Source organism: Delphinus delphis, chromosome 6, assembly GCF_949987515.2.
Source record: "Delphinus delphis chromosome 6, mDelDel1.2, whole genome shotgun sequence".
NCBI classification, from domain to species: Eukaryota; Metazoa; Chordata; class Mammalia; order Artiodactyla; family Delphinidae; genus Delphinus; species Delphinus delphis.
In genome coordinates, this window is record NC_082688.1 from 105,362,553 (window position 1) to 105,390,358 (window position 27,806).

At 36.9% G+C, this 27,806-nt stretch overlaps 1 protein-coding gene across 7 annotated transcripts in view; it reads left to right on the forward strand.

Moving 5' to 3' along the window:
- HMBOX1 (homeobox containing 1) overlaps nucleotides 1-27,806 on the forward strand; it is a 184,438-nt gene that overhangs the window by 125,063 nt on the left and 31,569 nt on the right. For all 7 annotated transcript variants that reach the window (XM_060015243.2, XM_060015242.1, XM_060015241.1 and 4 more), the window contains 2 exons: nucleotides 7,883-7,993; nucleotides 18,571-18,724. In XM_060015243.2, coding sequence (XP_059871226.1) covers nucleotides 7,883-7,993; nucleotides 18,571-18,724 — 265 coding nt within the window. The remainder of the gene's footprint in view (nucleotides 1-7,882; nucleotides 7,994-18,570; nucleotides 18,725-27,806) is intronic.

The following is a 27,806-nucleotide window of genomic DNA, read 5'->3' on the forward strand; positions in this document are numbered from 1 at the left end:
GGCAGGGTGCCAAACAGGTCAAATAATAACAGTTCTCTTAGAATGGTGTTTTGGGAGAACTCCAAACCTGTCTTTCCCTCTCCAGTGGCTAATAGACCATTCTTGGTTTTCACTGTGATTACAAGAATATAGTCTACTGCAATGCTGGGATGATGGGAATGAGTATTGTTCAAGTTAAAATGTCATATAGCTGGTCTTACTAAAATTTAGCTTTTTTTTTTTTTTGAATAAATACTCTTTGGATTGTTGCACACCTTTGGTTAATTTCCAGAGTTCTGAAAAAGTTGATTTTGACTTTTGCCGGTGCTTTTATGGTAGAGCAGCTTTTGCTATCATTGCGTTTTTGGGGGACTAACTTTTCAGAAGGCCTTACTCTGCCACCCACTGACATCACGCCAATTTAACAGATTTTAAAGGAAAGTCTAAGCCCCCCCAAAATTCCCCTGTAGTATTGTCCTTAAAGTATAAACAGGGAAGACAAACATACAGGCATACAAGCACTGGGGAATGCAGCACCAATAAACCTATACTGGTAAAAATTGCTTGATGAAGAAATCTTACTAACCAAAAATTAAGTTTAAAATATAAAATTTAAGCATTAAGTGAAAAGAGGACAAGGGGAATCTTTTAGGGAGCATGGAAATAATTATACACTTAAGAGCAGTGCACTCACTGTATGTAAAATATGCCTCAGTTAAAAACAAAAGCAAAAATACAGAGCTTAGGAATGGAAAAACTGAGAAACTGTATGGTAAATCCTGAATTCATTTAAATCTACGACTATGAGTAAACAACTATGGGAATTATGAGTCCAGGACAGAATGTAAATGTTGACTACACAAAAATATCTTCCAAATATCAGGAGTTGGGTGTACAGGCTGGGAAGGGAAATGGGGAAAGTATAGTATATGTATGTATATTAGTTATCTATTGCTGCATAAGAGATTACATTGACTTTAGCACCTTGAAACAACCTAAATTTTTATTCTCTCACTTAGTTTTTATAGGTCAAGCAGCTTAGACAGGTCATTCTGATTCAGGGTGTCTCAGGAGGCTACAGTCATCAGCAGACTTAACTAAGGCTTAATTAAGGCTAGGGGACTCACTTCCAAGATGCCTCATTTGCATAGCTGTTAGTAGAATGCTTCAGTTCTTTGCCACATGGATTTTTCCATAGGTCTAATTGAGTGGTCTCACAACATGGCAGCTAGCTTTCCTCAGAACCAACTATTAAGAGAGAGCAAAGCAGAAACTTTTCATGACCTATCCTTAGAAGTCACCATATTCTGCCGTATTCTGTTGTTTGCACAGACCAATCCTAAAGCAGTGTTGGAGGGGATTACACAAAGGTAGGAAGACCAAGAGGATCATTAGGAATCATCCTGGAGACTAACTATCACAGTCTGCTAATTTCCTTAGCTTTTTTAGCCAGGAGCCATTAGATACTGCCCACAAATTAGAAAACAGTGCTTCCAACCTCCCAGTGTTTTCGTATGATCCTTTTTTCTTGCTTTATTGCACTCTTAGGAACCTCATTTCCCCTATAGAAGCATTTACTAAATTTGAGTAGATCCTTCTCTCTAGTTTATTTAGATTTATCTTCTTGTGTTAAAATCAAATCAAACTAAATTTGGTGTTTTTACATTTAAAAATTCAGCATGTAGTATTATCTCATTTTAGTAATTATTTCTGCCTATTCTATGTCCACGTATGCTTGTAGTGATCTTGTAATAAGTGCAGTTATTTATAAGTGGTAAGAATTTGGATGCTTTTTTTTTTTTTTTTTTTTTTTTTTTTTTTTTTTTTTTATGGTACGCGGAGCATACCCATCCCCGTTGCGGAGCATAGGCTCCGGACGCACAGGCTCAGCGGCCATGGCTCACGGGCCTAGCCGCTCCGCGGCATGTGGGATCTTCCCAGACCGGGGCACAAACCTGCATCCCCTGGCGGACTCTCAACCACTGCGCCACCAGGGAAGCCCTGGATGCATTTTTTTTATTAGCTTTCCTCTTAATTGTTCTACTTTCCTCTGAATTGTGTAGAATTCTTTTTATAATGAGCATGTGTTAATGTTTACAAAAAGAAAGTCAGACTCTAAAAATAAATTTTATAAGCAGCAATGGTGAGGATGTAGGGAAAAATTCTCATCACTGTTGGTTAGAATATAAAATTGGGTACAGTCTTCTTTAGGGGACAATTTGGTAGTATCCATCACAAACTTAAATGCCACTCGTATGCTACGAATCAAAGTCCATTCCTGTGAATTGGCCCTAAGATATTTCTTTGTATACACAAAGATAAGCATAGAGTGTTCATTGCATCACTTATAATAGTAAAATGTTAGCAACAGTTGAAATGTCTAATAACAGGTAAATGTGTAAGTGGATTATGGTATATTTCTGATATAAAATACCAGGTAGCCATTAGAATGATGAAGGTTCACAATGTGATACGTGAGAAAATTCCAAGACATTATGTGAGAAACATTGCTACTTATTATGTATAGGATAACTCCAAATGTGTGTTTAAAACAAAAAAACCCCAGGGCTTCCCTGGTGGCGCAGTGGTTGAGAGTCCGCCTGACGATGCAGGGGACACGGGTTCATGCCCCGGTCCGGGAAGATCCCACATGCCATGGAGCGGCTGGGCCCGTGAGCCATGGCCGCTGAGCCTGCGTGTCCGGAGCCTGTGCTCCGCCAACGGAAGAGGCCACAACAGTGAGAGGCCCGCATACCGCAAAAAAAAAAAAAAAAAAAAAAAAACCCTAAATATATATATGTACATGTTTGTGTATTAAATGCATCGTAAAGAGTTTGGAAGAATTCACACCAAATAAACAGGGATACTTCTAGGGAATGAGAGAAGGGTTAGAGATGGAGGAAGGGCTTTTTTCTCTGCATTTGTGAGTTATTTTTATGGAGAATGGTTGCATGTGTTATAACTTAAATTTTTTGAGACATATCTCTCACACTGGAAGGTGAATTGCAGAGATGACTGCAGCTCTCAAGTAGGAAATTGAAGAAGCACATTTCACATTTTCATCTGTGAAGTGATCTTCTAATTAAAAAGGATCTGATCATGAGGATTTTGTACTTTGTGGATCTTAGATGACTTGTTCTTTTCATCAGAGTTATTTCAGTTATCTAGGCAAAAGAGGCTGAGATTCCAAACTGCTGGAATGAGGATTGGAGAGACGAAGAGAAATTTTGGAAGAGAAAGGGATTGGATTTAGTAAGCATATGAGAGTTGGGGGAAGGAGTAGAATGGAACATAAAATTGAGATGGGGGACACAGGAGGAAGAACAGATTTAAAGGAAGAGGATAATGAATCAAGTTTACTACGTTGAAGACCTGTGGGAAATTCTCATGAAACTGTCTAGCAGATGGTTTGAAAGACCAGTCTGGTGTTCTGGAAGTCATTGGTATTTAGATATTTTAAACCCTGATTGTTGATGGTTGAGATGATCGAAGGAAGAGTGTGTAGAATGAAAGAAGATGCTTAAACATGGAATCTTGGGGCACTAACATGTAAGGAGATAACAAAGCAATCCCTGAAGTTGACTGAAAAGTTGCGTTGGAGAGTTGTATCCAGCATTCCAAGGATGAAGATGATGTGAGTGGGTCAGTAGTGTCACGTGCCAAAGGAAGTTGGAGGAAGAAGAAACATTTAAATTTGTAGTACTAGGGACTTTGACAAGAATGGGTTGTGGTGGAGAGCCCTCTGGTGGAAGGGAGCATAGCATTTGAGGAACTGGAAGGATGGAGCTGAAGCTCAGAAAAGAATGTGAATGAGACTGGCAAAAAGGGTTTTTCATCCTTTGAACACAATGTGATCACTTTCTTATTGGAAAGAAATTAATCAGGGGTTAGTTTTAGTCTCTCAGTGTATGAAGGTTATATGTAAATTTTTCTTTTCTTCTGCCCTGTGAAAGGTAGAAAAGAGCTTTTGAGGAGCTAAAACTTGTGGAGAATGACATTGTGTTCAGCAGTGGGAAGTAAAGGGAGTTAGGAAAATTTTCTCTGAAGGAGAGGTACCAGAGCTGACAGTAAAGAGAAGCTGCAGGGCCTTTTGACACCTAGCTCAATTGAAGTTCCAAAGACATGGACCGGCCCCAGAAGGAAAAGTTAAAGGAACTCTACCGATCAGCAAGTTGCTAACGAAGAAATATCATTGTAAAATGTATTATTGTACGTATTTAATTTTTTTTTTTTTTTTGCGGTACGCAGGCCTCTCACTGTTGTGGCCTCTCCCGTTGCGGAGCACAGGCTCCAGACGCGCAGACTCAGTGGCCATGGCTCACTGGCCCAGCCACTCCGTGGCATGTGGGATCTTCCCAGACCAGGGCACGAACCCGTGTCCCCTGCATCGGCAGGCAGACTCTCAACCACTGCGCCAACAGGGAAGCCCCATATTTAATTTTTATAGTGCCTTTTCTGGAAAAACTGCTTGCTTTATTACTTTGTTTTCTTATGAAAACTGAGATTAAGTTTACAGGGAAGAAGTTCCTTGTTTGTTTCCTCCTCTCATAAAAGACTAGACAGGAGGATATTCTTTATTACTTTCTCGCCCTTTGTTTTATTAAATTAATAATTACACATAGAGAAAATTGTAGAACAACATATATTAACAGTTAACACTGATTACCCCAGAGTGGACTTGGCCAGGGAAGGCTGAAATTAACTTCTTTTCACACTTCTGTTTTGTTTAACTTAATTACAGTGTTTATAAAGCAGCCAATAAAGTGTGTAGTGTTTATAGGGAAAGGCTAAAATAAAATAAGTTAATATTTGTAGACAGATTAAGAAAACGATATAGAGGTGTACAATGGAGGGAGAGTCTGCCACTCTAAATTCGTATTGTGTATCTTTGGCTATATATGAGCTTTTGTTACTGTACAAAACAACGTAGATTATGTAAAAATATATGTATTCATTAAACTATATACTTTTCCATTTATATCATGGGGATCTTTCCATATTGATACATATCCATTTGTTTTTTTTTTAACACCTCATAGAATTTTTAAAACTTTCTTGGGAAAACTTCATTGAAATACAACATAGAGAAAAGTGTCCAGTTTAATGGCTTTTACAAAGTGAAGACACACATGTAACCACCATCCAGATCAAGATCAAGAACAGTGCTGGTCACTTCATGGGCCTTACTCATCCTACCTCCAGTAATTAACCTCCTCCCTCCTAATGACAGATAACCACTATTCTGATTGTCATCCATATACATATATATAATTGTGTCTGTTTTTAAACTTTATGTAAATTGAATCATACAGTATTGTGCATGGCTTTTTTTACCTGTATGTGTGACTATTTTTGGCCAACATTATTTTTGTGAGATTTATCCATGTGACTTCATGTAGCAGTAGTTTTCCCTTTTTCTATTTGTTGTAGTAGTCTGTAGTAGAATACATAAATACCACAATTTATGCATTTTCCTGTTGATGGGTATTTGAGTTGTTTCAAACTGGGGACTATGATTAGACAATGCTCATATAAGCCTTCCAGTACGAGTTTTTTGAACATATTCTTTTGAGTATGTACACATTTCTGTGGGCTGTATACCAAGAAAAGAAATTGCTAGATCATATGGTATGCGTATGTTCAGCTTTAGTAGATATTGCCCAGTTGTTTCCCAAAGGGGCCCTGACACTTTACCCTTCCGTCAGCAATGAGAGTTTCATATATGCCCTGCCAACACTTGGAGTTGATGGCTTTTTGTTTGGTTTTCTATTGTTTGGTTTTGATGGCTATTTTAGAACATTGGTCTGCACAGTATCTTATTGTATGAATATACCATAATTTACTCTCCTTTTGCTGGGCTTTTGCCCTCTTGCCCCACTATAGCACAGCCAGAACCTGGACACCTCTAATGTCTAGTAGACTCTGTGGTTTGTTCTATGTGTGATCTGACTGTTTGAGGAAGATTTAATACTGTAGGTAACAGAACCGATATATTTGGGGTTTTTTATTAGCAGATTTTCCTCAAATTCCCTCTCTTTTTGAGTAGTATGATACCAATGTAAGAATCCATGTAAAATGGTTTCATTTTGTTGACATGAAAATCAGTTTTGATTTCATGGTGGTACATGGTTGATTTCTTCACTCTTGTTAAAAACTCATGTGAGGGCTTCCCTGGTGGCACAGTGGTTAATAATCCACCTGCCAATGCAGGGGACACGGGTTCGAGCCCTGGTCCAGGAAGATCCTACATGCCACAGAGCAACTAAGCCCGTGCACCACAACTACTTAGCCTGCGCTCTAGAGTCCGGAGCCACGACTACTGAGGCCTGCGCGCCTAGAGCCCGGGCTCTGCAACAAGAGAAGCCACCGCAATGAGAAACCCGTGCACCACAACGCCGCCAAAAAAACCCAAAAAGTCATGTGAAAAATAGTATAATGTTTGAAACTAGACTTTTGGTGAAAGTATTGCTAAACATGGCCAATTTAATTATACTGAATAATTTGCATTCTCTTAGAACAAGCATACAGAGATAGCTGCCAGCACCTGTATCACATAGATCTTCAATCCATTGAAAAACTGCTGTGTGAATGATTTGAGAATATAATCTCTTCGGTTTTGGAAAGACTCTTTGAATTTCACCCTTTGAAAGTGAAAGGTGTTTCCAATCAGAGAACCATGCTTCTCAGCCCAACTTTTAACAAAACTGCCCTCCCCCATTTCTGCAAATTTTCTTTTAACGTAGGTTTTTAAAAGTACAGAAGCTAGGGGCTTGGTTTTAATGAGTTAAATGTGATAACCAGACCTCCTGGTTCTTCTTATGTTAGGGGGCGTGATTACTTCATGATAACCACTCTTTCTGTTGTGAGTTACAGCTTTAAACAGGTGCTGGCACAGGTGGTATTCATTACTATCCAGTTACCATAAGTAATTCCTTGGGAGAGTTTATATACTGTTAACCCTCTATGGTAGCTGAATGGTCTTTTGGAAAGTGCCTTATGGGTGTATAAGACAGTTTTACATTTCCTATTATTCTTTGCTTTTGCCAGTTGTATGTTGAATTATTCATTTTGGAATAGCTATAATGACCAGAAGAAGCATGTTATTCTCATACTCTAGTAAGTTTTAGACATGCTTTTTTACCTTCCACATGGAGGTCTTTCAATTTCTTATTTATTGCTTTCAAGAACTTGTTAGTAATAGCTGAAAACTACTGCTTTGTATTGTATTCAGTGTTTCGTTAAGTCTGTTAGAAGAACATCTTTACCTCTTGAGATTTCTTAAGAGGTCCTATTGTAGCATAACTCTAAAAGTCTTCCAACTGTTAGCTATCTATACTAATGAGCCTGAAAATTAATTAACAAATGAGTTAGCCTGAATGAATTAACAAATAATCCAGAAATCTTATTGAAGAGAGTATTTTTCAATGACCTCTCCTTTCCCAGCCCCTCAATCTTTTTATCAGTATCAATAATGAGCAGCAAAATGTGCTGGCTTGATTTTTTTTCTTCCAAATATCTGGTAAAAGTTCTAATGTTCTAAACCAGGATCGGGGTGGAGGTGGTGATGGTGGTTGAAGGAGCACAAACTTAATCAACTTCTGACAACTGTTATTTAGATAGCTCTTCATTTATCTCACATTCATGAACCTGGTTTAGAGATTAATTTAGAGACCATTTTTAAGTCTTGGTAAATAAAATGCTTTGACCTCTTATAGATCATTTCTGAATATATCCTTGCAGTCAGCTTTTACAAGGAAGCCCAATATTAAAAGCCTTGCTCAAGTTGCAGCTTCCTTATAGAATTAACAGAGAATAAAGTACCCAATAACCTAGAACCAACAGATCCCTCATTAACTTCCCTGTAATTGCAGTATCCACAGCAGCTGTTTCTCTTTCTCCACAGGTATCAGTCAGAGCCGGATCTCTCACTGGCTGTTGCAGCAGGGATCAGACCTGAGTGAACAGAAGAAAAGAGCGTTTTACCGATGGTATCAGCTTGAAAAGACAAACCCTGGTAAATATTTTTTCCTTTTTTTATTGCATCTGAAATGGGACAGATATAAATTAATTACTTTATTGACTCCATAATTGGATTCCATTCCACTCCATAGTGTTCCTTGGTTTGTCTTCCCCAAGGTAGTTTCATACTTTACTGTTGTTCCTTTATGCCAAAGAACACTCTCAACTGTAAAACCTAAGCCCTGATTGTACCAATTTTTAGCTTAGTGTCTAATATTATCTAGTCATTTTCACTACTTCCTCCAAGGTGCCTCTTTGTTTTCCAGGTTATATGACATTTCTAACCGTAATTTGAAAGAAAGGTCATGATAGTCAGTAGCCAGTTTTTTTTTCCCTCACCTATAGGTATTGGTACATATAAGATTCCATACCTGGTTTTATATGTGTTTTTGTAAATCTTGTTTTAGTTAGTAATATAAATTTAATACTTTTATTTTGTTCATGCTATACCATATCCAATGATTTCTGCTAATGATTTTCTCTTTCTAATTCTAATTTTGGGTAATGAATGTGTCTTTGGACTTTAGGGTGAAGCTGCCCTGTTGACTTTGGGGGCAGCATTAGGTTGGAAAATAGACTGAAATCTTTAAAAAGATCACAAAAACCTTTGTGTCAGAAGTTGCCAGGAAGAGGCAAGATCTATTGCAGGATGCTTTTAATGGTGGTATATAAGTAAAATCTGAAGTTCGTGATGGACTCCCTCAATCTACACATTACACAGACTGGTGGCAGTGAGATCTGTCTCAAGTTTAACCTTGTGATTGAACTATCTTCTGTAGTACTACAGCATTAAAGCCTTTGCTTACAGACTAAATTATCAATTCGAATATCGAGTATTGAAGGCTCTTAGCTAATAATAGCATTGGCTCTGAGGTAGAAATAATGTTATAGAGACATATTTGTGTGTGTGTATCTGTGGTTAGATTTTTTTTCCCCAAAGATCACTTTGAAAGGCTCAGGCAGACAAAACAGAACAGACTGTATCAATCTCTTCGCAATGAATTTTTTAATCTACCCAGCCCCCCATTTTTTATATTTCAGATATACAGAAAAATTAAAAGACCAGCACAGCTAACACCTGTTTATCCTCTTCGTAGATACAATAATTGTTAACATTTTGCTATATTTGTTTTTCCCTATAAAATAAATAAATGAATAAATTTTAAAATGTATGTATGTGTGTATACAAACACATACTCTTTCTCTCTTTAGCATTCGTCTCCTGAAAAAAGGGTAATCGCCTACATAACCACAGCCCCTACAATCACATCTAAGAAAATTAATTTTAATTCCGTAATAACACCTAATATTCAGTCCATATTCACATTTCTTTGGTTGTTGCAAGAATGTCTTTGTAACTTTTTTTAGAATTTTTTAATTGAAGTATAGTTGATTTACAATATTATGTTAGTTTCAGCTGTACAGCAAAGTGATTCAATTATATATATTTTTTCAGATTATTTTCCATTATAGGTTATTACAAGATATTGAATATAGTTCCCTGTACTATACAGTAAATCCTTGTTGCTTATATATTTTATGTATAGTACTTTGTATCTGTTAATCCTGTACTCCTGATTTATCAGCTTTTGTTTTCATTAAATAGTATGTGATTTAGGTTGACAGATTGGAATTTGTTATGTCTCTTTAGAGTCTTAAAACTAGTCACTTAAAATTTTTCTTTCATGACATAAACTTTTTAAACCATGTCTCACGTTCTGGGCTTTTCTATATCCTCGTAGTGTCGACTAACTTGTTCTTCTATAGCCTGTGTATTTCACATACACTGGAAGTTAGGATTAGAGGCTTGATTAGATTCAGGTTAAATAGTTTTTGACAAGAGTACTTCATTGATTGTTTAGGGAGGACATTTACTAATGGCTGCAGTTAACTTCGAAACACATCAAGATAAAATGAATAGGGAGATGGATATGTGATAAACTAGGTATAGTAAAATATTAGATGGTATGGGTACAGATTTTCACTATAAAATTCTTTCATTGTTGCTGTATGTTTGAAATTTTTCACAATAAAACATTGGGGCAAAATGCTTTGTAGGTAATGTATACCTCACGTTACCACATGTCAAGAGGCATGTAGTGTCAGGTGGTAGCACTACTCATTTGCTAAGTTTGATTGTTTGTTAAAGTGGTGGCCACCAGATCCTATTTTTGCAGCTTTTAAATAATCTGTAGGGCATTACTTTGCCGCTGGATGAATAGCCTTTTCTGCAACAAGCTTTGCCAGTGGTCTTAGCGTCCATTGATGATGCTCACCTGAATCAGTTATTCTGATGGGGGATTGCAAAATGGTGATGATGTAATCTACCATTCCTTCAATATTTACTAGCTGGCAGTTTTTCTACAAAGAGGAACTTCCATTTTTAGATATTTTTCTAATGATATCTAGATATACAGGCAAACCTATCAAAATAATGACTCTGTTGTTGCTGCCATTAGTTAAATGTTCTAAAACAGCACAGTTTAGTAGAAATATAATGCAAATGACATATGTAATTTAAATTATCTAGTAGCCACATTTTAAAAAGAAGAAATAGCTAAAATTAATTTTGATAATGTATCAATATTTATGCTTGTATTATCACTTCAACATTTAATCAACACTTCAAAAAATTACTGAGAGCTTTCCTTCTCTCTCTTCCTTCAGTCCTTCCTTTCTTCCTTTTTTTCTCTCTTTCTCTCTCTCTTTTTTTCCTTTTCTTTCTTTTTCTTTGAAATACAATGTGTATTTTACACTTAAAGCACATGCCATCTGCAATCAGCCAAATTTCAAGTGCTCAATAACCACGTGTGGCTAGCGGCTACCATATAGGACAGCGCAGTCTAAAGACTCATGTTGAGGCAACACTTCCATCTGAGCTCTAAGCAGTCTTCCCAAAGAGCTGACTTCTCCCGTGACTCACAGCAGAGCAAATCAGATGGAAAGGAACAAAAACTTGGCACTTGGTCTGTTTAATAGAGCAGCTTAGGCTATGATATTGATAACAAGAGTTGGGCTAGGTAAATCAGGAACTGTGCCCAAGGGCTTCATAAACCTGGTCACATGCCAGCAATTGGCTACCAGGGGGAGTATCAGAGGGATTGTTAAGATGTTCCAAAATATATACAGCAGAGCAATGAAGAATTTGAAAGACAAACACAAATCTAACTGTGCCAGGTAATCAGCCTCCATAAGAGAAGGGATTTTTGTCTCTTGGATTTGGCACTTAGATCAGTGCCTGACATGTAATCTAATCATAGCTGGTAAAGCTAAATTACCACACTGGATTTCAGGGCTGGACTTCAATCTCAGACAGGGACTGGGATACCAGGAAAATGAATTCATTACAAGCAGGAAGGCGGACTATCATGTCGGCATTGTTGTAGCTGATCTGACAGCACTGCCGACTGTGGAATACTACTATTGGAATCCAGTTTTAACAGGAAAATGGGAAAGGGCTAACAGCATTCATCCAGCTGTTAATTAGCAGGTGTTTTTTTCTTTAAGGATATAGTGCCTCCTCCTTTTAACAGTAAGTACCCCTAATTATATGCATTTGCTTTTCTATGAAGTTGGATTACCAACTGTCCCCCTGTAAAAGGACTTCCTAATTTTTATTTAAGAATCAAATCCATTCTAGTTCTGAGTTCTTTCTAGCTTCCTAGTCCAGTTCTTTGTAGTCTAGTATCTAGTTTTCTGTAGGATGTAATTCAGAGTTAGCTGAAAAGAAGGGGATAAGTTTGTAATTGTCCAATTGGTCCTTTTTGTTGCATCAACAGTAATTGGATATTACCAGTTGAAATTTAAATTTTTAAGTTTTTCTTTGCACTTTCACCTTTATTAAAAGAGCTAATATGGTATAGAATTTTTTCTAGATAAATGCAGTTTTATTGAGTTTAAAATAACCCTTGGTTTTAGCTAAAGAATTTATTCTTATTTCATGGACACTTTGGAACTATTATATGATGATAGTTCCAAATTAATATTGTGTGATAAGATGCACTAACATTACATTAGCATCTAAGAATACCTTATCCAGTGTCTAGTCAGTATTCACTTTTATATAATACATCAGAATTTTCTTTGCAAGTCATTGCAGAGGTGATTGGAATCCAACTAAATGTCCCTCAGTCGAGAAGTGGTTAAATAAATTATGGTATATCTGTATAATGGAATACTGTGGAGGCTATATAGCTTTTTTTTTTTTTTTTTTTTTTTTTTTGCGGTACATGGGCTGCTCACCGTTGCGGCCCCTCCCGCCGCGGAGCACAGGCTCCGGACGCTCAGGCCCAGCGGCCGCGGCCCATGGGCCCAGCCGCTCTGCGGTATGTGGGATCCTCCCAGACCGGGTCACGAACCCGTGCCCCCCGCATCGGCAGGCAGACTCCCAACCACTGAGCCACCAGGGAAGCCCTATATAGCAATTTTTTTAAAGGTGGCTTTATATGAATTGAATTTATATGTAGGAATATCAAATTCATCAGTGAATAAAGTAAGGTAGAAAACAGTGGATATAGTATATTGCCATTTATGTAGGGAATACACACACACACACACACACACACACACACACACACACACACACACGATTATATAAACTTGGAACATCTCTGGAAGGGTATATTAGGAACTGATAAGAATAGCTCTGTGGCGGAGAACTGAGAGAAGGGGAGGATGGGAGTGGCAGGGACACTGTTAACTATGTAACCTTTTGGTGTCTTTCTAAATTTTATTCCATGCACTTGTGTTGTATATTCCAAAAATACATATAAAGTGTAATGAATATAAGAGAGGGAGGGAGGCAAAGAGGGAGAGAGGCAAAAAAAGAAATTAATCTACCTTGTTAATAGCTTTTAAGATATAAAACAACTGAAGAACCTAGGTTTACATAGTTCAGACCTGCTTTTGAGAGGCAGTTAGGTAGAGAAATTAAGATGTCAGTGATTTTTATCGATAGTTCTTTTATTTCATGTTTTTTCTCTGTCCAGGACAGATAGCTCATTGGAAGAAATGTAAATGGTACCATCACTTTGCATATATTCTGAGAAAAAATGCAAAATTAAGGACACTCACACGGTGAAAAAGTACTTTTTTTTCCCTCTAAATTTAAGCATTTAGAAAAAAAACAAAAAGTATTTGTACATTCTGTGCCTTTATCCCTGGGCTCAGAGCATTTCTCTCTGTATACGTTGATTGATGTTCTTCTCTTTTTCAACCTCTTCACTCTGGATCCATTTGAATAGGTTTTTCTAGTCTCTCTTTTAGTGGACTCAGCAAGAAAAATAATAGAGTGCATATTTAGGTTATTTTTACTGATAATCCTATAGATACAGTGTAGTTCTCTGCTAAACAGACCAATCACCAGAATTTCCCAGCATAATCTAAAGCCTGCCAAGGCTTATGAATAAAATAGGCTGATGGAAACTGATCAAATACATTTTATCTTGCTTCTTATGAAAACATTTACAAGAAAATGCCTATTTTTAAAAAGCAGTGAGTACTAAATTCAGTATGGTTGATATCAAGAGCCCCTTTATTTAATCAAATTAAGCTCAACAGTCCTCTCTCTTGTCTAATTTAAACATTACTATAGCAGACAGGGTTTGATGAGTTCTTCTTGGCTCATGGCGGTGATTCTGCATATTTCTAAATTAAACAATTAAATAAAGTTTGCACATGAAGTAAATTTGGAGAGCAGAGTATGCCTCCTCCCTTCACTGTTGCAGGGAGTAGAGCCTCAGGGAAATCATGTTTATGATGTGGGGGAAGATGAAAAATTACTTTTGGAGAAGCTAGTGTCTATGAATGGAGCAGTAATAACATGCTTGTAGTCATTCTTTTATTAGCTGATTGGCAAAGGCTCACCCAAAAGTAACCCTGATAAGCAAGAAAATGATTATAGATGCAAAGAGAACAGTTACCAAAATGTTAAAATCTATCAGCAAATTAGGAAGAGTTTTGTTTTCTCTGGGTTTAGATCTGCTAGATAAATCTGCAATATTTTGTCTTAATGGGGACCCAGATATAATGTGGAGAAAAAAACGTTTCTGTAGAGAACACAGGTAACACGCTTCCTATAGGGAAGAAAATAGTGGGTTCTTTAGCCAATCTAGAATTTTACTTCAGAGGGATTTAAATTCTTACATACATTGTTCCTGCATAATTGTGAACCCATTCTTGGGTTATTCATTGCTCTCCATCTGTTTCAACCAAAGCAAGAGGAACAGGTTTCTAGAACAAATCTGTTGTAGTGTTTCCAGAGTTTTTCTTGTGCTTTTTTTTTTTTTTTTTTTTTTTTTTTTGCCACGCGGCTTGCGGGATCTTAGTTCCCCAAACAGGGATCGAACCCATGCCCTCGGCAGTGAAAACGCAGAGTCCTAACCACTGGACCACCGGGTAATTAATTCCCTCTTCTGCTATTTTTTTTTTTTTTTTTTTTTTTGCGGTACGCGGGCCTCTCACTGTTGTGGCCTCTCCCGTTGCGGAGCACAGGCTCCGGACGCGCAGGCTCAGCGGCCATGGCTCACGGGCCCAGCCGCTCCGCGGCATGTGGGATCTTCCCAGACCGTGGCACAAACCCGTGTCCCCTGCATCGGCAGGCGGACTCTCAACCACTGCGCCACCAGGGAAGCCCTCTTCTGCTATTTTTAAATACTACTACATTGAAAAAGAAAAAGGAACAAGACAAAAACCTCAAAAGAAATATGATAATATTATGTTTCAAATTAAGTATGTTTACAAGTTTGAAATTATTAAGAGTTTCCACCTTCTATGCATAAATTGCCTTGATTTCTTTTAAAGTAACCAGGCCATTACTTACTTCTCTCTCTTCTTTTTTTTCCTCCTTCCCTCTCTCCCCCTTTCTTTGACTTCCTGACCAATTTTATTTCATCTAAGTTTCCTTTTTATAGAAAACCTGGACAATACAGGATATTGTAAAGAAGCATAGTTATATTACCAATAAACCCTAATACCAGGGAAGAACCATTATTATCAGTTGGCTCATTTCCTTCAACCTCATGACTCAGTTAAGATTCTTTGTATTCTTTGTTTTATTTGTGGCCATTTATCACTCTAAGAAAGCATGCCATAGTTACAGATATGGCCTACTAGTAGCAACTTACTGACGTATTTCTCACCCTCCACCCAATGAAGCCCTGAAACCCTCTATCCTTTTACCAGAGCCAGACCTTGGATGAGAGGACCTGGCTGCCTTAACCAGGTCATTTCTGCCTCTGTCTTTATTAGCCATGGTAGCAAGTTTGTCTCCGTTTTGGACCTTTTATCATGGCTGTAGAATAAAGCTTATATAATCTAGCTTAGGTAGATTCCAGAGCCCTCATTATACTGTCAATCCTGCTTGCATCCCGAAAAGTACCAAAACAAGGAGTTTGAAACCCTCTAGACCCATAGTTACTTCTTACGCCTAAATTTGTTAACTTTGAATTGAGCCCAGACCTAATTGCCAAGTTATTTTGGCAGAATGGAACCCTCTTTCTTGAACTACCTAAAGAAAGGTTTCAGTTTAGAGTTTCATAGTGTGTAGGACAGGAATTTTTTAAATCAGGGGTTAGCAAACTCTTCCTGTAAAGGGCCAGATAGTAAATATTTTAAGCTTTGCAAGCTGTGTGGTCTCTGTCACAGCTACGCAACTCTGCACTATAGTACCAAAAAGAGACAATATGTAAATGAACGAGTGTGGCTGTGTGGCAGTGTGGCAGAAGACCAGAATGTGCCACACCTTTTAAGCCAGTAGGTCTCTAATGTGTCGGTGACACACTTGCCTATTTGAGGAAGAGGTCAGATATTTACTTTACATCACACATGACGGGAAATCATATATCTATGAAGAGTTCAAACAAAAGTAAAAACTATAAAAGTATTCTGAGTTATATAAAATGCATTGACCATAAAAGAACAGATTAACAGATTTGACTGTACAAAAATTAAGATCTCGAAACATCATAAATAAAAAGATGAATGAAAAGCTGGAGAAAAATAGTTGCAATCTATATGACTAGCAATTGGTATGGTATCTACACACAAATAAGAGGAATAACTCAAAAGAAAAAAGGACAAAAGATATAAATTCACAAGAGAAGTAATTGTCAGAAACAGGAAAAGATGCTCATTCTTACTAATAGTGAAATCGTTATATAGTAAAGAGAATTTTTTGTCTGCCAAATTTATAAATGTGAATAATTAATAACACTTATAATACTCAGTGTGTCAGGGAATTGGGGAGGTGGTTGTGATGTCTTATACAACTGGAGGTGGTTGTGATGTCTTATATTAGTTCCATATTATTGTGTAACAAATTACCCTACAGGTTACGAGCTGAAAACAGCAAACATTTATTATCTCACAATTTCTGTGGGTCAGGAATTCAGGAGCAGCTTAGCTAAGGAGGTTCTGGCTCAGAGTTCTCATGACACTGTAGTCGAGCTGTCAGCCAGGTCTGCAGTCACCAGGGCAGGACAGTCTGCTTCTAAGGTCACTCCCATGAGTCTTGGAAAGCCCCAGGTCGTTATTGCCTATTGGCCAGAGATAGCAGGTCCTTCACATGGGCCTGGCCATTGTCTTGCTGAGTGTTCTTGCTACATGGCAGCTAGTTTTCCCCTGAGCAAGTGATCTAAGAGCCAGAGCAGCAACACAGACACCACAGTGTATTCTACAGTCTAATCCCTGAAAGTGGCATATCATTACTTCTACCATATGTTATTGGTCACATAAACTAATCCTGGTACAACGAGGTGAATACCAGGAGTTGGCAATCCTTAGGAGCCACCTTGGAAGCTGGCTACCACACAACTATATTAGGGCTGTATGTCTAGGGCCTTATTTCTGTCAGCTGGGTTCTACACTTCTCCACATGGTGTCTGCTGCAGCTAGAATGTCCAAACTGGCTTTTTTCCTCAAATGTCTGGCACCTGGGTGGGTTTCACAGGAGCACCTGGAGGCAGACTGGGCATCTTTCACTCCACGTGGCTAGCTTTGGCTTCCTTACAACATCGTGGTCTCAGGGTAGTCATACTTCTTATATGGCAGCTGGCTTCCCCCAGAACCAGCATTCCAGGAGATCTAGTCAGAAGTTGCAAAGCTTCTTATGACCTAGCCTCAAACTATGTCCATGTTGTCAAAAGGCGTCACAGGACCAGCTCAGATTCAGCGGCATGATTACCAGGAGGTGTGACTTATTGTGAAGGGCCATCCTTGGAACCTATCCCAGGGAATTATGCTTAGGAGAGATGATGCTGGCTTACTCTAAAGTGGTAGCAGTGAAGGTAATATAAATTCGTCTGATTTTGGATATAGTTTGAAGATAAAATTGACAGGATTTGCCTGTGCATTAGATATATAGTAGGTGGGGAAAAACAGCAGAGGCAAAGGTGAGTCTGAGATTTTTGAGCTGAGCAATTTAAAGAATAGGGATGCCATTTACTTGAATGGGAGAGAATGCAGGACAACAGGTTTGGAAAGGAAAATCGGGATTGGTTGAAATATTGGACATCTGTATGAGACAGTGCATATAAAGATGTAGCCATTAAGGGGACATCAAGAAACAAATCTGTGTGTAGTAAAGTAGAAATGCTACCCTTGGTATTAATTGCAAGGTACAATAAATAGAGTATAATTCCTGTTATGAAGAAAGAAATATATGCATACATGCATTATCACCAGTTCAGGCTGAGAAAAGTCTAGTCTGATTTAGTAAAATATCTCAATTGTACATTTTTTTCCATTGGTTTTATTACATTCAATAGGTAAAAAAATAGTATAGCATTAACAGGTAGTAGACTTATGGAGATCTGAATTAGTTAATAGACTAAAAACATATCAAATATCATCTCTTCTTTTGATGCTATATTTGACTTTTTTTTAAAGCGTTTGCAACAATTAGTGTTATTTTAAATTCATCTCCTACCTGCATACATTGATTAAAGGGCTCCATTTTCTCAACAACAAGAAGTCTTTTGAATGATAATGAAAGGTTCTGAACGTGTAGGATATATTGTTCAGAAAGATTAAAACTGTCAAGTAGGAATTTCAAGATAAATTTTTCAGAGGAAGATACTCTGATTAAGGGTTGTCACTGGGCCAAAGACCGTATGTCCTTATTCCCCTGAAGAGATAGATTTTGAGCTTTGTTTCAAAAATTGACATAAACAAAGATAAAAGACAAATGACTAACTGAAAAAAATGACATTTAAAATAATTAATAATGGGGGAGTTCCCTGGCGGTGCAGTGGTTAGGACACTGCACTTTCACTGCTGAGAGCATAGATTCAATCCCTGGTCGGGGAACTAGGATCCTGCAAGCCACGCAGCGTGGCAAAATAAAATAAAATAAGCAAAGTAAAGTAAAATAGATGGACTTTTTAAGGAAGAGTTTTTGTCTCCTTGGATTTTTATTTTGGTCAAATAATGTTTTTAAAATATAAATACCAAATGTATTGGGCCTGCAATTTCCAGTGAAGGGGCAAAAGTTTATTGTTGATTTCATGATATATTTGTCATATTGGTTTTAGTAAATTGCAAGATATTTGCCCAAAAAAGTCTCATTTATTTCAGGAGCTACACTAAGTATGAGACCCGCGCCCATTCCAATAGAGGACCCGGAATGGAGACAAACGCCTCCCCCAGTCTCAGCTACATCTGGCACCTTCCGACTGCGACGAGGGAGTCGATTTACCTGGAGAAAGGAGTGCCTGGCTGTCATGGAAAGGTACATGTCTCCTTTTCCTAGGAGCAATCTCCCAAACTTAGGACAGAGAAACTTAGGATAGATTTGGACACTTTTCATTTCAAACAAGTAATTTGAGATCTAGGTTTTATCTCTAAAAGTATTTTGGAGTACTATAAGTGCTGTATTATTGAAATAAAACGATCTTACCATTGAGAATTCATAAAACCAGAGTTAGTATCTATCAATACAATTTTTGTCCTCAGTAATTTAAGAAACTTTAGAATAATTTTTTTGAGTTTAGATCTTTGTATTATGTTTTAGAAAGACTCTTTGAAGTGTTATTTTCATAAAAAATATTAAATAATTGTGTAGGAGGCCACTGAGACTTAACTTTCTTTGATAAGGAGTATAGCCTAGATGAGCTTAGTCCCAGAGGTTAGAAGTACATGTTTTTGACTTTGATTTCATATCCTCTGACTCTAGCACCGGTACCTGATCCATAGTGGTGCTTTTTTTTATTTTAAGTTTTTTTTTTTTTTTTGCAGTTTAAAAAAAAATTAATTGAGTTATTTTTTTGTCTGCATTGGGTCTTGGTTGCCGCACGCAGGCTTTCTGTGGCTGCGACGAGCAGGGCCTATTCTTCATTGTGGTGCGCGGGCTTCTCATTGCAGTGGGTCTCTTATTGGGGAGCATGGGCTCTAGGCGCGAGGGCTTCAGTAGTTGCAGCACGCAAGCTCAGTAGTTGTGGCTCGACGGTTCTAGAGCACAGGCTCAGGAGTTGTGGCGCACGGGCTTAGTTGCTCCGCAGCATGTGAGATCTTCCTGGACCAGGGATCAAACCTGTATCCCCTGCATTGGCAGGCGGATTTTTAACCACTACGCCACCAGGGAAGTCCCGGTACTCAGTACTTTTTAAACTTGAATTTGACCTTAGCTTCAGTTTTTCCTATTGGAAATCATATAAGTTAATTAAATGTGGTTATGAAATGTTCAATATATTTAGGGTGGATCCTATAGTATAATTATCCTTTTAGTCTCCTACCTGTAAGTAATGTTTACAGAATCTTGGTTTGATGGAGTTTATATGCAATAAGGTAGTAATTTTCTATTAGAAAAGTATTTACTTCCTAAGATTAAAATGTAGAGAAAAAGAATATATTAGGCAGAGGTGAAAACAATTGAACTTTTTCATATTGTGATTTCTCAATAATTTAAATAATAGAAAAGAGTGGAATTGAATGTTTAAAACTAGATTTAAATTCTAAGCATGTACATATTTACACTGAGCCAGCTTCACATTTTTTTTCCTATTATCTAATCTGACCAATCGAATGGTATACTGAAAAGAGCATTTGGCTCAGAGTCAGAAGACCTGAAGCCTGATTTTGGCTTTGCCATTAACCAGCTGTGTAACTTTGTTCAGGTCAGAAATTCTGAGCTTTAGCTTCCTTATCTCTAAAATATAACTTGTTCTGCACATATAAACTTCGATTAACCAGGTAGTTTTTCCCTGAGGAAGAATTCCAACTAATAAATGGAAAAAAGATGATTAGAGTATCATTATTATCAGACAATAATCATTGATAGCTGCTAACATCCCATAAAGATATACAAGGAGGTATTATGTACTTAGAGGATGTTAAGACACCACCTACAGAGTATTCTTTCTAACAAAATTGAAGCTGAATCAAATCGAATTTCTAGATCCAACTCCAGGTTTTTAGGAAATATGGAACAAAATTCTGTTAACACCACAGGGGTTTAAGTCAACCAGATTCATGGTGTGAGAGACCCTAAGAATAATAACTCAGTTTCTTCAGGTGTTTATTTCTTTTAAAATCTTCAGACAGTTGAAGAAATTTGAACACTGGATAAATAGTGATTCTTGTTTCAGTTACGATAATGGTCACTTATATGTAAACGGTGCTACATTTATAAAAATTAGAGTTCTTGTCTTTTAGAAACATGTATTAAAATGTATAATAATATGATGAAGTGATATCTGGGATTTACCTCAGAATAACACAAGGCATAAAGGCAGGGGCAAGGGTGTGTATAAAACGAGTGGTATCAGTAAATTACTGATTTCTATAGTTAGGTGATGTTTACCTGGGGGTTCATAGTATGGTTCTCTCCACTTTGTATGTATATTATGTGCGTGTTAAAGGATGCTGTAAATTTTGGATCAAATCACATGGAACTAGGAGAAATGTAAAGCCTTCATATATCACAAAAACTCAACTACATGATGTTATCTAATAGTAACATTACTTAATAAATATTTGATTGTCACTGTAGTGACAGCAGTACAATAGTGAACGTTGCAAACTCCCTCCTGAAGAGTCAGGTTGGAGAAACAGAAGTTAATGAAACAGTCATACAAATCAAGGTAAAATTGCAATTGTAATACATGTAGGAAAGGAAAGGTACATTGTGCTTCAAGATCTTACATTGATTAAGAGAGGATGTGGTGATTTAATTAGGTCAAAAGGAAGGGGGAAAATATTGCAGATAGAAAGGAGAGCTATAATCATCTAGAACTGTGCTATCTGATCATGGCCACCTGTGGCTATTTAGATTTAAATTATATAAATTTTTAAAAATTTAAAATTCAGTTCCTCAGTCACACTAGCCACATTTCAAGCACCCAGTAGTCATATATGGTTACTGACTATAGTTTTAGACAACCCAGATATGTAACATTTCTGTCATCACAGAAAATTTTGTCAGACAGCTCTAATACAGAACAACTGTATCTCATCCCCAATAGAAAATAGTGGTTATATTTGACCCATAATGATTTGTTTCTATTTTTCTCTTTACTCAAAATTTTAAGGAAATACAAATATAAATTAAAAAGCAAACATTAAGTACATTGAAATATTTCAGAAAATGTCCTATGTGACCATGACAGAAACAGATAAATATTTCACTAATTCACGTAACAAAAGTATTGTGCTTCTGCATCCTTTTCCACATCTGGCCCTGCTTTTCAGAGTACAAGATTTAATAATTCATTGTTTATAATGATGGGTCTTTTCTCTCTAATTAGCATCCATTCATTCATTCCCCTGTTCATTAAACATGTATTTTTACACATGGCATTTGGTCTCTTGAGTCGCTTAATTTTAACAGTTTCTTATACATACATAAACACACATACACACACAGACACACGTTTTCCATGCTGTTTATTTGTTATAGAGACCATGATATTTTGTCCTATTGATTTTCCCACATTTTAGATTTGGCCAGTTACATCCTCTTACTGTCTCATTACATGACCCCATATTTTCTGTAGACTGATAGTTAGATCTAGAGCCCTGATTAGATTCTGGTTCAATTTTTTGGCACATAACTGGTACTTTGTTCTTCCTATTACATTGTATAAGGAGACGCATAATGTCTGGTTGTCTCCCATTTTTAGTAACTATAAGGTTAATCAGTAGATTCAGCGCTATCATCCTGATCCACTTATTAGAAAGGTCCCCATGTACAGCATAGTTTAGGGCAGTGATTCTTAACCTTGGCTGCATATTAGGATCATCTGTTAAAAAACACCAGTGAGACTGTACCCCTGACCAACTGAATTGTAATCTCTGGGTGGGGGACCTAGGCAGAGGTATATTTGGAAAGCTCCCAAGTGATTCTAAAGGGCACTCAGGATTGAGAACCACTGTTTTGTATCCATTGATGATTTTTTCCTAGTCACTTTCTTCATAAGAGGTTTGCAATATTCCAATTTTTTTTATATTGGAATATTCCAATTTTTTTTACTTCTTCTGCACTGATAAGCTCGAGTTCTTCTTCTATAAAGAAGAACTTTCCTCTCATTAACTCTTTAGTTGCCCAGAAATATATTTCCTCACAAACTTGGGGAGGTACTATGATATAAGCAATTATAGAACTGGGGAATGAATGCTATTATGAAAATGGGTAATTAAATTTATGGGATCATATGAGATGCCGGCAAGCAGAGGAGGGAGTCAGGAAGACTTTACCAAAGTGGTGACATTTTGGCTGCATTTTGATGGATGATGGATAGGAGTTCACCAGTTAGACAGTCATAGAAAGGATAGTATGATGTTAGGAGATTCTCTGTGGCGGAAGGTAGGGTTTTTCATCAGGAGCATCTCTACTTTGATTATACAGGACTTAGTCATACTATGCACTCTATAATTAATAAGACCATGTTTAATTATACCATAGCTTTGGTGTTCAGGCTTTATCTTAAAGGAGATTGCACCTGATCAGATTAGTCTGTTAGATAACGTTAGTAGGGGTATGGAAGATCGGCAAGAAATCAGCCAGCTAAGTATGCATTTGAACTTATACCAGATGCCTAAAGCCGAGGTAAAATAAATGTAAGTCGTAGTGTCTGCCCTCATATATCTTAAGATAATAATAGTTTACATTTCAGTAGGATTTTACAGTGTATAATTATTAATCTTATTGATAATTATCTATATGATAAGTGAGCTTATTTAATCTTAACGATTCTGTACTGTGGATATCTTATTATTTATAGTTTATATATAAGAGCCTCAGAGAAAAGAAGTGACTAGCTTATATGTAAATGGGTTGAGGAGGGATAGATGGAGGCTGTTAGGGTAATCTGTGCATCAGTGATGAGGGCCCAAGCTATAATATTAAAGCAAAGGGCAAGAAAGTGGATAGAAGATAATAGATATCAGAAAAAATTTGAAGAAAAGAACAACCTAAGCTAGTCACAGATTGAACATAGAGATGACAGAGCAGGAAGTGTAAAAGAGAGTTTAGCAATGGTGATGGTCAAAGAGCATTCATCTGGGAGACAACATCTGTACCATTAGAAAATGGTTTGACTTTGGGCAAATCATTTAATACCTCTTAACCCCAATTACTGTATTTATAAAAAGAAGAGTTAAGTACTATGATAGAGTGAAAAGTCAGAGTCATAGAGACTTAAGGTTTAGTCCCAGTTTCACCTTATATTAATCTTTAGGAATTTCAGTTTTCTGTAAAATGAAGTTGGTTATTATGAGAAGAGTTACGAGAGTTACGTGAGATAATATATGTAAAGCACATAGTAGAATGCCTTTCTCATAAACAGGATTGAACAAATGTTCCCTTTCTACCTAAATTCCTTTCACTTAGAGCTTTGACTGTGAAATCACCTCAAGATTTCTGTGCTAGGAGGTTTCAGTGGCTCTAGAAATGAAGATTTAGGAGTCATCCATATAGTAGGTGTAGTTAAAGCCATGAGTAAGAATATACCCTGTTTAAATTCATCTCTTCTGTTTCTACATTTTTGCTTATGCTGTGTTCATGTTTTTGCAGCTAAATATGGCTCCAGAAAAACTTAAAACCCTTCTGACTGATCTCATTTTAAATTCATGACCATGAACCTCAAGTGAGTCTTTAATTCTGCCAGACAATCATACTATACCTTCCTGGTTCATTCTTTCCCAATCTCCTAAATAATTATTTCACACTTTGTTCTCTCTGCAAACTCCCCATCCTCAGTCTCATGATGATCTTTCTTTCTATTTAAATGAGGAAAGTGAAGGACTCAGGAAAATTTCACTAACTACCCACCTGTTTGCATGTAACACACACATACTATTTTCCTACCCCTTACCATCCCCAAAACACTTCAGTAATATTTCCTAGCACATAACTTAGTGGTGCCTGCCTGGCTTACAGTAGATAGATAGATATATATCGATCCCCCTTTTTTTGGCCTTTTCCACTTCTCTGACCTCATTGCATTGTCTGTACCACATATTTGACTTTTAAAATATCTAGTTCCAGAAACATTTATTGTCACAAAGGACAATACTGTATGATTCCCTTTATATGAAATATCCAGTTTAAGTAAACCTATAGAGAGACAGAACGTAGATATGTGGTGTCTAGGGCTGGGGAGGTTAGGGATATTGTAGGGGAGGATGAAGGCTAAGGAGTGTTGGGTTTCTTTTTGGGGGTGATAGAAATTTCTAAAATTGTGATAATTTTCACACAACTCTGAATATGCTAAAAGCTATTGAATTATAAATGGGTGAATTTGGGGGTATGTGAATTTTATCTCAGTATAGCTGTTTTTTTAAAGAAACAGTTATTTAGTACAGTATTGGGAGTTCCACATATATTTATCCTCCACATTTAAGCCTCATAACAGTCCTGGTTTCTTCTTTTTCTAATGAGGCAGCCAAGCCTCTAAGAGGTTGAATACCTTCCCAGGACCACAAAGCTAATAAGTGGCCCAGCCACATGTCGACCTTTAGACAGAGCTAACCATGGATTTGAGTTTTCCTTATTAACTAAGAGGGGTATATTTTTATTTGGGTGTACACTGTTTTTAATGTATGGACTTGACCCTTATTAACTCTGACGTCTGATGCCACTAGATTAACATGTGATGTAACCTTCTATTTGCTTAAGAACATATGGAGATTGTAAAGAGGGAAAGATAAAACAAAAATGGAAAAATGATTGATAATTGTTGAAGCTGGATAATAGGTACATGGGGGTTCATGGGTATAGTATATTTGTGTAGTTTTGAAATTTTCCATAAAGATTTTTGTTGTTATTATTTAAAGGGGACTTGACTAGATTTTAATGGGCAAAATAGAATTAGATAATTGACTGATTTATTCATTCAATCATTTATTTATAGAGCATCTGTTATGTGCTAGCACTGAGCTAGGCTAAACTCAAGTAGTTTACATATTCACAAGGGGAAGGAGCGACATCTATATTGTATGTCTGAAATACCTGCATGTACAAATAATATAATGTAAGACTCAAATGTGATTTTTATTCAGCAAACCTAACTGTTCCTTTGTTCATTCAATAAAGTACTTACTAGGTATGAGGCAAAGTGCTAGGGATGGAGCGAAGGGATACACTTAAGGGTGAAGAAGTAAAGGATGATGATGAACCTAGCAGAACTGAATAGTCTTTAGAGTTTATGGTCAGAAGTTGTGGAGACCTTATGGCCTAAAATCAAAGCTTCTGATGTACTCTTTCCTTTTTAACCTTTCTGCCGTTCGGACTGGGTATTCTTTCAGCTTTGGAGACAGGTATGTCTTTGGAGTGTTTGGATATTTGACCAGGACACAAAAGCGTGAGACCTGGCTATTGTACCTATTCTGGTCTCAAGGGAGAAAGATGAAAGAAACCTTCGAATCGCCATATATAGGTTTTTCAGCCCAATTAAGCAAGATTGAAAGAGAAGCAACAACTTGAAGAAGGCTTTGACTAGATACAGGAATAAATAAGAGCACCCTGTGACATATAGAAGCAATAGAGTATAATGCTTAAGAGTACCCACTTTGGAACCAGATCTCTGTATATAGGTTACTTATTGCCGTTATTTTTCATCAAAGTAGCTGAATGATGAGTCTGTATCTGGGAGTGTCCAGGAAAATGAAGGCAAAATGAGTATCGCTGTGTGTGTTTGTAATTAAAACTATTTCATGGTTTTGTTTTGTTTTTTATGGAAACAGCACACCTATAATTTGTATTTTGTTCCTCTTAGATTCTTTTCATGTTCATCTTCAGTGAGCTATTATAAAACAAAATCATTTCTAAAGCCCAGAACCTTCTGAAATTATAAGGAAAACATTTTTGTTGTTGTTGTTTTAACCTTTGTCAATCTCCAAAACAACTCGAAAAAATTAACCCTAATTATTCTCCCCAGCAAGCAAAGAATCAGTATTAAAAATTTCAGCTTAAGCGTTTCTCTTCCCCCAAAATTTAAGCATCTAAAAATAGTTTCTTAGGATAAAAGTTACTCTTTATCAACAAAAATAACTTCACAACCACAATACTATAATGAACCAAAATTAAATCATAGCTCTAAATTTGGTGTCACTGCTATTAACCTGACATGTTATATACAGTCTGAATGTGTAATCTGAATTAGAGACCTGGGTCTAGTACACAAATGCATTTTATATAAGTCTGTTGTACATCCTGGGAGAATCAGCATAGAAGAGACAAATCTGTTTGTAAAGTGTGTTTCCAGAATTTTGCTTGAGGTTTCTGTAATTTAATTCTCTTGGTATTTACCACATTTTGGAATTCTTCCCAGGACAGTTTATTAGTACTTGGATTTTGGTTTCAGTCTCTTTCCTTTCTCTGTTTAACTTTCAATTTTTCAGTGAGTACTTGGACTGTGAAGGTTAAGAAGACCAATAGTTCCAGAAACTAAATTCTATATTTAACTGCAGACTGGGTGTGGTTCAGAAACTGCAATGCAAGCTTGCTAGTATTTTGCCAGTCATCAAAACCCTGACCTGCAGGGAACATTCCTTTTCCTAGTCTTCTGACTCTGAAATATGATGAATTTTGATGATATATGGTGTACACATTTGTATGTGTAACTAAAATAAAGACAGAGTCGCATAGGTTCAACCTTGAAGTGTCTCTGGAAGATCTGTTTCTTCTGTGTTCTTGTATAGTAGTCTCAAATGGTATTAACCTTCCCTAGTTTCATGGCGCCACTTCCCATTATTGTTTTATTACCTTTAATTACTACTGTGCGATTTAAAATTTTTTTTACACAGGAAGTATTCTCCACTTCATCTTTCTTAAGTCATGAAGCCACATTTTCTTCTAATGTTTTTATCTTGTTTTGCTTTATATAGTTTTAGACAGTTTCCTAATTACCGTAAAAATGGAGAAATAACTGCTTGTTCCACTAGTAAAAATTTCCCTCATTTTAAAAAAAGCACTCTTATCTCTTGAAGAGAATCCTATTACTTTGTAAAAGGGAAAAATAATCACCTTTTCCTCCTTAGCGGTATCCTTCTGTATTATTTTGTGTAGTGTAGTGTCCTAGTATCATTTGGTATCATTCATACTATACAGAAATCCATGGAGTAAGAGACTCTTCTCATTTCAGTAAGATTACACCTAACCACAAAAATATTGGAGCAGAAATGCTTATAAATGCTTTTGTAATATTGCTCTTCTGAGAGATTGAGACCCATCCAGATGTTTCTTTGAATGACAGCTTGAGCCATGTGAACAATAAAGGGACCATTTTACCTCTGTTGTACAAAAATATATAAATTGCATCTGCTGACCACTGATTCGGTTTAAGCAACATTTAAGAACCTTCCCTTGATTTCAT